The sequence below is a fragment of the Merops nubicus genome, unplaced genomic scaffold (assembly GCF_000691845.1).
Source record: "Merops nubicus isolate BGI_N331 unplaced genomic scaffold, ASM69184v1 scaffold3995, whole genome shotgun sequence".
Lineage (NCBI taxonomy): Eukaryota > Metazoa > Chordata > Aves > Coraciiformes > Meropidae > Merops > Merops nubicus.
In genome coordinates, this window is record NW_008610081.1 from 49537 (window position 1) to 62994 (window position 13458).

The following is a 13458-nucleotide window of genomic DNA, read 5'->3' on the forward strand; positions in this document are numbered from 1 at the left end:
GTGCAGTGATGTCATCAGGAAATTTAAAACAGTTCAGCTACTCTGAAATGGGGAAAGAATTTGCCTTACTTTCCACAAGTTGGACTGAAATTTGATTTACGTTGTTATATTTGTTTACACACAATAAAAAAAGGAAGAGGTTCTGAGGTAAGAAAGGAAGAAGTACAATGGCACAATATTTACCTCACATGTAACACGTGCCATAGGCTTTTACAGAGATTCTTGTATTAATCCATAACTTCTGAATGAACAGGAGCAAGACAAATAAATAACAAAGAATTCATTAAGTGCTGAAGTAAAATATTCTAATAGTTATTTATGATCCCTTAAAAGATTTTATTGCTAGTCTAAATTCTGTCTGATTTCATCTTCGCCTGATGATCCTGCTATAGGCTGTACGTGATAAAGCTCTGTATCATCAGAAACTTCTGTGCACATAGAGGTCAAGTGCCTTCTTAATTTCTTGTTAAATTAGGCTGTAAGCTTGTTTAATTTGTGTAGGGCAAGCTTCCCACATCTGGAAAAAAAAACTGTTTTGTAGGCTTTTCAGTTTATCCATACCGTTTTTAATGTGTTGATGCCTAAACTGGATGTTGTGTCTAGTAATAGTTTTACACAGGGAAATACAATACACATAGTACTACACAGGCTACTCAAGGATTTCACTTCTTTCTCTAACCACTGCTTTGCATGATTTCGTTCTTTTAGTTTTTATCTACAATCCTTAAATTCCCTTGCAGAATCCTCATTTGCTGAAATGTTACTTAAAACTAGAACCATGACTTAGTTCTTTTAATCTTAAGAGAAAGATCATTTATCTAGTGATGTAAAAGTCTACAACATGATGTCCTCGTTTTCCACTTCACCAGCATTTGCAAACTGTTGAGTTTTCCTTTTTATCTTAACAGATGCTGGGAGGTGCTGTTAGTGCTCCTTTGAATGGTCCTAGGCCTGCTGTTACTTTTTTGAAATCTGGTAGCTCACTCATTTTTTATAACGTTCAGTATAGGCTGAATTATTTTCCTTGCAGTTTGCCTCACATATTTCACATTTCTTAACTTTGTTGGAATTCAGGCTGTCTTGTTTGAGTACAGGCACTCTCTAAAACCACACATCAGAAAAGCTGTTATATCTTTTGAGAGAAGTCTAATACTTTGTCTCTACGAGCTGTAAAATAGCTTCTAAAATAGCTCTTTCTATTCCTATGAATTCAGTTTAGCCAGCAGAGGGAGATAAGACGTAAGTCAATTAGAAACTTGGGGACATACGTTTTCTTTTGGGTGAGGCCTTTTGGAGGAAATGGGATCCTTCATCTCACTGTCAATTCATTAACAGGCTGTACTGAATTTCATATTAATGCTTCCATATTAGCAAGTTTTCATAGCTGTTTTTAAAGACGTTGTCATTTTTACATATAATCCATTTAGTCTTCCAGAGAAGGTGATTTAGACTGCAATAAAATCTTACTTTCTTGCTCTTTTTTTCCATACATATATGTTTAGGATGTTCTTTTCAATTATATAAAAACACTGTTGTTCAGTTGCATTGGCACAGCTTTATTTGTCAGAATGCAAATTAGAGAGGACTTTGCTGCTGCTCAGAGTATTCCCACATTCTGTAAATGTAATTGCTTTTCCTTTTTGCAGTCAAAAGAGAGAATCAGTGTCATTCATTTTTAAAAATACTACTGTTTTGATTGATGTTACTGTGGAAAAATCTAACACTCATGAATAATGTGCTTGCAATCACTGCTTTTTTTTGATGACTGTTTTTTTTAAGTGCTTATCAGGAACAGTACTTTATTATTTTTTTCCAGCATCTTCTAGTGCTTGATTGCAACTGTGCATGACAAATATTAAGTAAGAATGAAATTCCGAAAGAGGGAAGTTCTGAATTCCTTTAAGAATAGTCTTAATTTCTTTGGGAACTGGTTACTGTCTGAAATGTTGTGCAATCACATGTGGACTGTTTAATTAGGGTTGCTGACTTCTACTTATTGTGCACATCAGCCACACAGAGCAGACTCTTAAAGTATGTTCACCCAGAGTACAGTGTGATACTGACTTTTTTTTTCTTCCATTATATTAGTTTGCTTTTTTAGCATTTCTTTTGAGTTTTTCTCCTGAAGTGTTTTAAGCATAAACTTTCAACTTTTATTTAAATGTTATTCAGCTGAAGGGGTATTATTTATAGTAAAATTTTTAACACAGTCTAAGACACAAAAGGGTTAAATGCAATGTTTCAAATTAATTGAAAATATTAGTGGAAGTACCAGAACTGTATGAATAAATAATTTATACATTTTTAATTATATCTTTTCTTTATTTGTTTTTTAATAGGGAGTGTCCAGATACAGACTCTGTTGTAAGTAGACTTATTTCCAAACAACTGTATATGATAATAGGGTCAAGCACTAAAATCTGATGAAAAAACTTATATACAGTCCTGTAACACATTATTTATCTGATAGAGGATTTAGTATTTTGATAACATAATTGAAGTGTTAATTTTCATCAAGTGCATAATCCTTAGCAGTATATACAAATATGTGTCAGAAGTACATGTATATTTCCTAATAATTTTAGGTTTTAAAGCAGGTATTTTTACTGCTAGTATTTGCTACTTTATTTTTCAAGTTAACTGTTTAAATTGCATGGCTAATAAATTCCAGGTAAGAAAAAAGTTCAGTTTATTGTGGACCCAACTTTGTATCAGCATATTCCTCTGCTTACTACTGTTACCTTTGAGAATCCCATCTAGTATCAGTGGGGTTCTGCTTTATCAGTGGCAATAGAGTGTGGGAGTATACTTTTTAAAATATAACTTTGAATGCAGTACCTCTAGATGCACTTTATTAATAGCCTGTTTATCATTGCTGTCAGTTTGATCTGTGATACATTTTACAATTTTATGTATTCAAATTAGTGACAGTTGCAAATTAAACGGATATGTTAATGGTTTTTAAGTTCCTTTATTGAGCTTTTTGTTTTTATTTAAACATGTATGTTGTCTTGCATTGTACGTAACAGAGATTACAGCTCCCTGTAGCTAGAGGAGGGAATAATTTACAGAATAATTTAAGTGATTTTCCACAGACTGATTTGTTTTTCAGTTCATTTATTTAGATGACAATTGTATTAAATAATTTAATTTTCCAGGTTCACCTATTTTGTGGATTTTCTTCTTTGCATTTAGAATCTGGAAGTTTAAGCACATAATATTAAAACTTATTTTCAGAAACTTGGCTTAAAAAATCTAGCAGAACCATTCTTGTAAATAAGGAAAAGTAAATTTTGCCACGTAATAGAACGATTTGTGTAAGAACAGCCCTGTAAGCGTCACTGAGTCAGTTACTTTATCCTGTACAAAGTCATCTTAATTTAGAGCAAAATTCTTGTCTTGGGTACATTTAAAGTAACTTTAGAATTATCCCCATAATTATCAGGCTTTTCATGGAAATAATATCTTTTGACAGTTCAGATGGAGTCACTGGTGTGAACCACAACTGGGTTTGACTTGCAGTGTTTATTTTTTTTCTTTGCTTATTTTGGTCTCTAAATTTTTCTTCAATAATTAGTTCCAAAAATTCAACTGTAAATGTGTCTAACATGCTTTCTGGCTGCATGAGGCACACCATATGATCATCTAAGTTAATTGCTCTGTCTAGATGTAATTTATATTTGGTTATAAAAAGACCTAATTTTCGTAGTGTCTAACAACAAAATTTAGACACTTTAGAGGCATTCTCTTTTTTTTTTTTGGTCTATAATTTCTTCTTGCTTTTTACAAGCAACAGTATTATTCTGAATGGTAGAATGCTTTCATAGCAGAAGACATTACTGTCATTCTTGTGAAAGATGCAGCATACTGTAGATGAGATTCATTTCACCCCTTACAAACAAACACCCCAGAGTGCTTTTGTATTTTAAGGTTAGTGTCCTTTTCTGGAAGGTCCCGTTTCCATTTTTTTTGTTTGTTTTTATTGTCTTATACTTTAGGGTTTCCTTTCCATTTAATTTTTTAAACTTGATCTAAGTAATTAGAGCCATCTGTATTGTTATCGCTATGAGGATTTGTTTTGTATGGAACTTTGCAATAAGTAACATTTCAAGAATTTGAACTTGGAATAGTATTATTGCCAAAAATATATTATCATTTGTATCTGCTAGAAAATACTGAGGATCAGCCCTCAGAAAATTCAACTTATTTAAGGTGTTTCAGTTATAATTTGAGTCAGTTTAGTCACTCACAGAAAAACATTTCTATTATTAACATTAACTTTTTTTTAAAAAAGGGTTGCTCTTATTTATTTGTCAAGAATTTTAATTGTGTGGAAGGAATTTAAAAAATAATCACTCTACAATTATTTATAATTATAAGCACTGAGGTAAATATATTGAAATTTTAGAATTTAAGGATCCAGTAAGAACTGATTTCAGTACTTCATCTATCAGGTCTACATAATATTGTGGATCTTTGAACATATAGTGTGTAGTTAGTTGATACATTAAGGCCTTCTTAATAGTCAAAAATGTATAATGCAGTGTTTTTGAACTTGTATTTCCTATTTCCAGAAAACAAAACAGTGAGATGGTCCTAAAAAACATCTTTTGTACCAAAATTGAAGTTCTCACATTTATCTGTGGCAAGCCATCCACTTAGCTCATCCTTTTAGTAGCTGCCAGATTATATATATGGGAAAACAAGATTAATAAGTTGTTAATTCCTATCAATAATTTTTTGTAACTGCTATAAGAAGGTTTTATGTGCTCATGAGTAGGAAGGCAGCTGTGAACTGAGAACTGGTATTTTTTAAATAGGTTGACCACTTCAATAAGCAGTCTCTGTTTAAATGCAGATGACAGTATATAATGAGATTTTAGAATTCCTGTGTTGTTACATGTCAATCTACATATGTACCTTCCATTAAGCTGTCGTGATAATTAAGAAAAGTAGAAAGTTAACTCTCTGTATACTAGAAAGGAGATAGCAACTGTAGTCTGACTCTGTATGTGTTTATTACCTAGGAGGTTTTTCTAAAGGCATAACTAATTGTCTTGTTTCCCGTGGGCTTTCCATGTTTCTAAGAATGGTCAGCAGGAAGATAAGAACTTTAGCAGAAACTCTTGGGGAGGCATTTGCAAGGTTTCACTTGTGTGCATTAAAATCTAAATTTGTCTTCCAACCCTTCCCTTGGTTGAGATACTTGCAGATCTCCTCCTTCTACTTGACTGCCTATTTTCATGAAGACTGTAGTAATGTAATTATCTTTGAGTCCTCTGTTCTGTCTGTCAAATCCATTTGAAATTGTCCAGTAAGTTCAAAAATAATTAAGAAAGGAGCCACAGATGCACAGAAAATAATGCTGAAAGTTTTTTTTCACAGGAAATTGGAATGCAAATATATTAAGGCATCCAAAACTTTTCATTAACCTCGTTGCATATGAGTGTAGTGTAATTACAACTGCATAGAATTATACACCATTTTTATTACTGGGGACTGACTGAATGTGGAACCATCCAACTATAATTAGTGGAACACAAGTGTAACCTTATATCCAGTGAAATTAAAATGGTTTTGTTTATTTGAATTTTGTAATCATATTTGAACAGCTGCCATTGATACAGGGTACAAGGCTTTGTCACAGCACAAGAAAGGAGCACTTCAAACACCTGTTTTTCTTTCTTTCTGCATCTCTGGCAATGGAAGAAACTGACTAGCTACACACTTCTTTGATGTCTTTTGGGTTCACAGGCACCCTTAGGAGAGAAGGCTGATAATAATATGTAATATTCCTTTCTTAACCTAACGACATACCTGAGTCAAATTTACATTTCAAATATGTCAAAAGTGGAGAGGTACTTTCTTCTTTTATTGCAGTCTATGAGCTTCAGCTGCTTACTTGGAGTTTGTTTCAGTCCTCATCTGGTTTACACTAAGTCAGTCCAGTTCAGTAAAATGACAGAAAGTTCATCTGGCAGAAAACGAAAGAGTGAGCTCTTCAGCTGCACTGTATCTACAAGCACATCCTGAGGAAAATGTGGTAACAAGCTCTCATAACCATGGTAGATATCCCAGGAGAAGAGAAAATAGACAGAAATCAAGCTGAAGGGTAGTAAAGGTTTTTTGCCTCTTGACTGATGACCAACCTGTAAGCAGTGTTAACGCCGCTGAGGAGGGGCTAAATGAAGTTGATAGCCTGCAATATGCTCCCAACGTTCTTCTCTTGTCTTTCGTGTGTAGCCCTGAGGAACCAATGGCATGGTAAAGGTGTGGTTTCTTCCATTGCTTTTGGATGACAGATGGGACAGAGCAAGGAAACTGAGACAGAGAATTCATCAAAACTCAAAATATAAGATTTGGCAATGGAATGCTTAGTCCTCATGCTTTTTATCTAGGCAATTTACTTTGTTATTCATTATGTCTGTATATTTTATTTCTTAAACAATTTCTGCAGAAAGTTCACAGAACGTACTAATGCAAAGATGGAGTTATAAGCCCTAAGTTATTAATGTATACTTAAAACTATGTAATACCTTTATTCGTAGCGTGTTGTGTTACATCTTCAAAGAGAGGAAAGACTCTGTGGGTTTCATAGCTGTATGTTCAATTGCTTAACAGAACCTCTGAGAATGTGAAACCTCCTTCTAAGAAAATCCACCTTTCCAGTAACTTCCACAGAGTTCAATCCACATCCATTTCAAGGCACTTTTTAACTACAAAGACTACAAACGTGTTTGAATAGGGGGATAGACCAAACTTTCATCCCCATCATAATAATAACTACTTCTTAGAGAAACCCAGTGTTTGCAAAGGTATTCCTCTTTGTTGAAGTTCAGAAATAACACATGTATACATGAAGGTTGTAGATTTTCCCTCTGCTCAGCATGGTAGGCAAATTTAGGTCTTCTCTGTATTGTGTGCCTGATATTTAAAAGATTCAGTGTTATTCATGACATATATAGTTCTGTAACTGTAGGATTGTAGAGAAGGGAGTAAAATTAATCAAGTGTATGTACATGCCTTCATTAACATCAGATTTGTGAATTTGAATCTCTCTGAAAATGCTATGTCCTGTACCACTGATACAAAATATAGATGAGTAAATAGAATTCTGATATTTCTGAAAGAAAAAACTTCCACCTCTTCAAAATATTGAAAACAATATTTTGAAATTACTGCTTAACTTGTAGGTAAGATTTAAAGGTACCATCTTGCTTATACTTTACTCAGTTTGTCTTTGTCAATACAAAGGGGCATCAAATATATCTTCCGCCCTTCTGACTGCTTTACACAAAAATATAAATTCAGTATCTCATTCATGAAAGCAAAACGTGTTTTAAGAATTATTATAAATTAGTATAAGACAGTCTGAATTATTAACAAAGCTGGAAGTAAAAACCAGATGATTTCTGACTCTGTGCTGAGTCAGATGTTTCAAATTACATATACTTAAATTTTAGAAATAGTAAAATAAAGAAGAACAAATTAAGTTTTCTGCACAGTGTTAGAAAAAAAAGTGGTGATGTAGGCCTGCCAAAAGAGAAGGAAGGAATTTTTCAGTTCCTGTGTTCAGAACGTAAGCTGTAAAGCATCCACCTCTGTTATGTACGTACTAACTTTGACTTTTTGTCTGAAGTTATGTATACAGGCTACATGGTAAAGTGCCATTGCTGAGGAATAGATAATTTAACTATCTCTGCAAGATCAGAAATAACTAACATGAAAATATTAAGAAAGAAATTTAATACTTGAAGTACTTTAATATTTTTATGCTAGGATTTACTGTGTCCTAGAGGTTATTCAGTAAATTAAAAATAATGCAATGAAAATAACTTCTATAAACTAAGTTCTTTAACAGTTTTATATCAGGGTAGTCAAATTTGCCAGCTATGTTGTGCATGCTGTGTATGCTCAGTAATAATATCCTTTACATATATGGCCCAGATGAAATAAAGACTAAATGTTGTATATTTAGAGATTTTTATTGGTTTTCAGTTCATCTTAACCATGAATGATCCTGATCTATTGAAAATTGCCTAATATGACAACTAAAATAATTTCAGAATTCAGAAGTTGTAGTATTGTAGGAAAATGTACCTACCCTCTAGCTATATGTTTTCGTTCTGTTTACTTTGATGTCAACTTTCATTAGTGTTTTTTGGTATATAAACAAGGTCAGCCTGAGGTCAAGCGTAGCTAAGAACTCTGATTTGAGCAAGTAGAGCTAAGGTACTGGACCGTGTGATCCTACTTTTATTACTTTTTTTTCTTTTTTTCTTTTTTTTTGGTTGTTGTTGTTTTGGGGTATTTTTAATCAAATAGCAGTAAAGTCCAGGTCTTACAAATATGTCAAGGAATTGCATCTCTGTGTTCCTTATTTTAAAGTTTGAGCTTAAGACTTGTTTTTTGGTCATAGTTTGATGTGCCATTTAATTAGACACAGTGTTACATCTCCTATATGGGATTTTATTTCTTACTGTTTTTAGCAGAAAGTTTGACCTATGCTTAAATTCGCTCCATTTAATACAGCAGTTCTAGATCTAGAGAGCTGCAAGACAGAGGAGAGTCTTTCTTAGTAAAATATCAGACATCCCATTTGAGGTATCTGTAAAAGGAATAGAGGGATAACTACATTTTTATATTTATCTTCCTCTGTAATTCAAAAGTATTCAAAGTGAGTATGACTTTAAATTTGGCTTCAAATTTTAGGCATAATCAAATGGTTCCTTGCTAGTCCACTTGAAGTCCATGATCATATGTATGTCATTTTGTTATATCTCATGACTTACAACAGCAAGGTATATTTTGACCGTACTCTCTATCCATATCTCTGTTAGTCAAACTGCCTCACAGTACCTACTTTCTGGCAGAATAAACTGATTGGTATACTAGAATAAATCACCTTCTCATAAAAATTACAAGATTCATATAACAAATTTATAATGGGTGAAATCACAACATTTTGAGGGCACTTGGGTTTGCAGGTTTTTAGCAATAAACTCACCGAAGCATCTGAGCAGTATATACAGACTACGCATACAAAGTCATGAGTGGGCGTGTCTGTCCTGAATGGGGAAAGTGTCTGCAGAGCCAGGCTTATGCCTTTTTATAAGATATACACAAATGTTAGGTTTTGCAGATTTTTAAAACTTAGATTATCAGAAGTATGTTTCTCTCTGCCCCAAAGCTTTTTTTATGAAGTTAAGTGCTTAGCTAAGCTTTCTAAATTATTTTAACATAATTCTCTTCAGTTTATATTTAATTGTATGCAAGAACTGAAAAACAGAATTAGTCTGAAGTTCCCAGGTGCTTGTGAGCTTTGAAAATCCAGGATTGTGCTGGAGGTGTGCAAAGGAAAACTTGAGAACCCAGTTAACTTTCTTCCATGCCTTTTAATTAATGTGGATATTCTTTGCTAAAGCAACAGTGCAAGCTTGCTGCTTTCAAGGTGGGAGAGGAAGTGGCAACCTGTGTAATCTGAAGTACTTTAACTCTCATATTGAAGTTTTGATTAGTACTTAGGAAAGGTTCTGCTCCTGAACCATCAGGGCCTCCAGTCAATTAGCTGAGAGAATTAGAAGTACAAATTGGGAAAATCTTTGAAGCCAAGGAACTGTAGGCTTATTTAACACTCATTAGTAAAGCTGAAATGCTTCTGCTGGTCTCTGACCTTTTTGATATAGTACCAGTAAAAGCAGATGCATTCAAAGTTTGCAGTTTTCATAGGAAATTTGGAGGTAGTTTTGTTGCATTCTGTTCCTGAGGTATCTTGTCATGCTATTTCTGAAGTGCAGATCATAACCTGAAATAACTGTAATAACGGTGAGTAACAATGACTTAATGTCATAATCAAATTTTAATTTGTAAATGATATAAAATTAAGTCTCGTGTAAGAACACAATGATTTTTTACTTATTTGTCGATATCCTTACTTTTGTTGTTGTTTTTAGAACAATCCTGATGTAGACGATGAAGGATACAGCATCAAACCAGAAGCAACACAGGATATCCTTTTCACTATTATTGTACCAAGTTATTTGATGTTATTACTGTTCTTTGGAGAGAGGAAGTACTGATTAAAGTGTTAAGTAAAGGAACGTGAATGGCATTCATGCTTATTGCAGAAAAATGTCCAAAATTTTGTCTACCAGCTTTTGAGTGTGTGCAAATGTTAAAAATTAAAATTAAAAGAGATGTCTTGGGAACTTTTAACAGGATGGTTTTTGCCTGACAAGAAAAAGGAAAAAAAAAAAAAAAAAAAAAGTCTGAACAGAAGCTTCAAGGTGATCATGCAGATCTTTGTCCTTGAAAAGCTCTCAGGGGGGTTTTAAAGTAAAGTTTATAAACTTTTTTAGGTGTATGAAGTAGTTACCTGTTTTGTACCTGCAACCTCCCACTTTTTTATGACACCTTTAAAAAGATGAGGTGCTCCAGCAGATGAGAATTAGAATTTCTGCTACTTAATGAAGTCATTACATGCTGTTTCTAATTGATGTTTTTAGCTTGTATTGTCTTTTTAATAATAGTTTTGCTGTGCAGATTAGACTTTTGTTATGAGTTGGTTTTTGTGAAAGCTCATGATTTTTCTTTGCTTTTTCTTTCCCATAAGGCTCTGCTTTTTTGGTTGGTTGGTTGGTTTGGTTTGGTTTTTTAAGGATAAAATTCTTGTGCTCCTTTTTTCCCATCAGAAACAGAGGGAAGCTCTATTTAAGAGCTGGGAATAACCGCTGTGTATCTAAGCAAGCTTAATATGTTAGCAAGTTAGCTCATTTTTGGAAATGTATTCATTGAATCCCTAACCCTTGACACCAGTCCACCATCATAGTTTCTCTGTTTTCATCAGCTTTGTAGAATATGCCTCTCTTGCCCCTGGTGAATATTCCTGTACTCATAAAAGCAGTTCATGTAATCTCCTATTTACAAAATTGTTATAAAAGTGAAAGACTTTTATCCAATTCAGAGAGCGAAATTGCTTCATGTTTTACATATATTTATAGAATGGAGAAAGACGTGAACAACATTTGTGCTTTTTAATTTATTAACCTTGGCATTCTTTTCTACATCATCCTTTTTGTTGTAAAACAACAGAAAAGGCCATATAATCAGTGAAAAACCTCAATGATTTGAAATTCCTGTCAGCCAGGTGGTACTTCAGATTCTGAAAAGCTACACCAGAATCAGGAAGTCATCAGTTCCCTTCTTCTTTTCCTCTCTTAGCCTCCAGGAGTGGATATTTACTCTGTTGATGGGAATTCTTGACATGATTTGTTGGAGGACGTTATTTTACAGTCATGGCAGTAAGTCTTAGTGAGTCCAGTCTTAAGTGTTGGAGCAGCACCTTACAAAAGCTGCCTGATTCATAGGAGATGAGTCTTGAAACTCAGTGATATTTTTCAAGATGAGATCTTCTGATGAAATGACAAATGACTTGTCTTTGAAACTTTTCTATATGTGATCAGTTTCGGAGGACAGATAGGCTGTAAGATTAAGACATTTTACGTTTTCCTCACCGCTACTCAGGGATCCTTTCAGCTGAAATGAATTTGGAAAGTCCTTAGGTTTCAGGTCAGAGATCTTTGTCAGAACATATTTTTGAAGATATTTAATTCAAATGGCTGCTATATTTCCAAGTGAAAACAGAAGTGAGATATAGAATTATATATGCTTCTCATAGATACTATGAAACGTTTATGTTTAAGTAGAGGACTTTTTTTGCATTCTTTCTTGTCAAAACAGATGTATCTTTTAAGACTTAATGTAGGCCTTTCAGAACTTTTGTTCAGTGCAGCTCCTGAGCATATAAAGAACCAAGGCTAAATTCATCTCTCTATTTTGCTTATTTTGAGGGCTGAGTTGTCATTGTGATTCCTCTTTAAGAAGTTTGAAAGTGCTTTAAGCAGCTGATGTTGTTCAGTTTACTGTGTGGCCTTTTCTGTAACTGGCAACATTTCTTGCAAAATTTTCTGCAAAAGGGGAAAGTAAGGTTTCTGCTGCTGCTTCCTCTACTGTTAATGCTTGGTACAGGTACAATGGGCATTTCACTGCTGATTAAAAAGACTAGGGCCTTCCTTCACTTGGTTTTAAGGGTTTTCCAGATTTTTAATAAAATATTTTAATACATTTTTGACTTTTCATAGAATCTGTGAGCCTTAGAAATCATAAATTTAGCATGTAGAAATATTGCTATTGTTGAATCTTTAAATTATCCTGATACCTCCAAATATGCAGTTCCTCAGTTATATGAATAGTGCCTTTCAGAGCAGAATACTGTTACAAAGGTGAAAGGAATATAAAAGCTGAATTTTAATTCTGAGTTGTGAATTTTGGATGGTGCATATATTTGAGTGCCTGTATAAGCTCATGAAGAGGTTAGGAAGCATTATTCATCTGTGATGTTCACTCAACATGAACATTTTGTAGAGCGTAATTATTAAATGGTTTAAGCAGCTTAATCTGAAATATTTCCACCTTAACTGAAAAAAACATACCAAAGAGAACCATTTCTATTCATCCAGTGATTCTGACTCTGAAGATGATGAACCCAGGAGATTCCATGTAGAAATAAAACCTGTCCAACCAAATAACAGCTCTCAATATACCATGCCTTCATTGGATGAATTAAAAGTGTCTATAGGCAACATCACCCTTTCTCCACCAGTATCTGTAAGTTATTTTGTTACTTGTAGTTTTAATGCATAGAAAAGTGATAAAGAGTGTTCAGTGCAAATGTATTTTACTGAGTTTTTGTACTGTTCAGAATTTACTCTAGATTCAAATTCAATGATTCTTTTTTTCTTATGCGTGAGGTCATCTTTGTTACGCTTTATTGCAGTGTAATATAAAGTAATTATACCTTCCCAGATTTTAGCTTTCCTTTGAGTCTTGGGAGTAGAGACTCCTTGTCTTTCTGTTGTTGCCACTACAAGACATTATGGAGTTAGTTGAATATGACTTTTAACATAGTTTACTAATTAGTAATTTGATACTATACAAATCTTTAAAATAGATTATATAATATGGATACATGTAATATTTACATTGCAAGTTTATTGATGTATTCTGTTAATCCATAGAATGATCCTTTATACCATAAATTGACATTACAAATAAATAGTATCGAAGTATGCTAGTGTAATAATCAGATCGTAATAAGAATGGCTCTGATGGTAAGGGGGAGAAAAAAGTTATCAGCATATTAAAATAATAATGATGATTTTTTCTCTATTTCCCCCCACTCATTTGGAAAGCAGAGACACAGTCCTGTAAGTACAGAATGGCTCTTTATTCACAGTTTTAGACTAAAACCAAGTAAGTGTAGTATGTGAACAGAGTTATTGGGAAAACCTTAGGAACATTTCGTTTTATATATGCTATGTGATATATAAGCTGTTTACTTTTACTGCCCCAGACTCTAAAGGGACTCGGTACTGCTGTTGCCCTGGTCAGCTCTGTCAT

At 33.6% G+C, this 13458-nt stretch overlaps 1 protein-coding gene across 1 annotated transcript in view; it reads left to right on the plus strand.

Annotated features, from left to right (window-relative positions):
* LOC103773397 (FCH domain only protein 2-like) overlaps positions 1 to 13458 on the plus strand; it is a gene marked incomplete at its 3' end in the record, with an annotated part of 73132 nt that overhangs the window by 41388 nt on the left and 18286 nt on the right. The window contains 4 exon segments of the mRNA XM_008940763.1: positions 2340 to 2364; positions 9954 to 10008; positions 12488 to 12666; positions 13254 to 13265. Coding sequence (XP_008939011.1) covers positions 2340 to 2364; positions 9954 to 10008; positions 12488 to 12666; positions 13254 to 13265 — 271 coding nt within the window.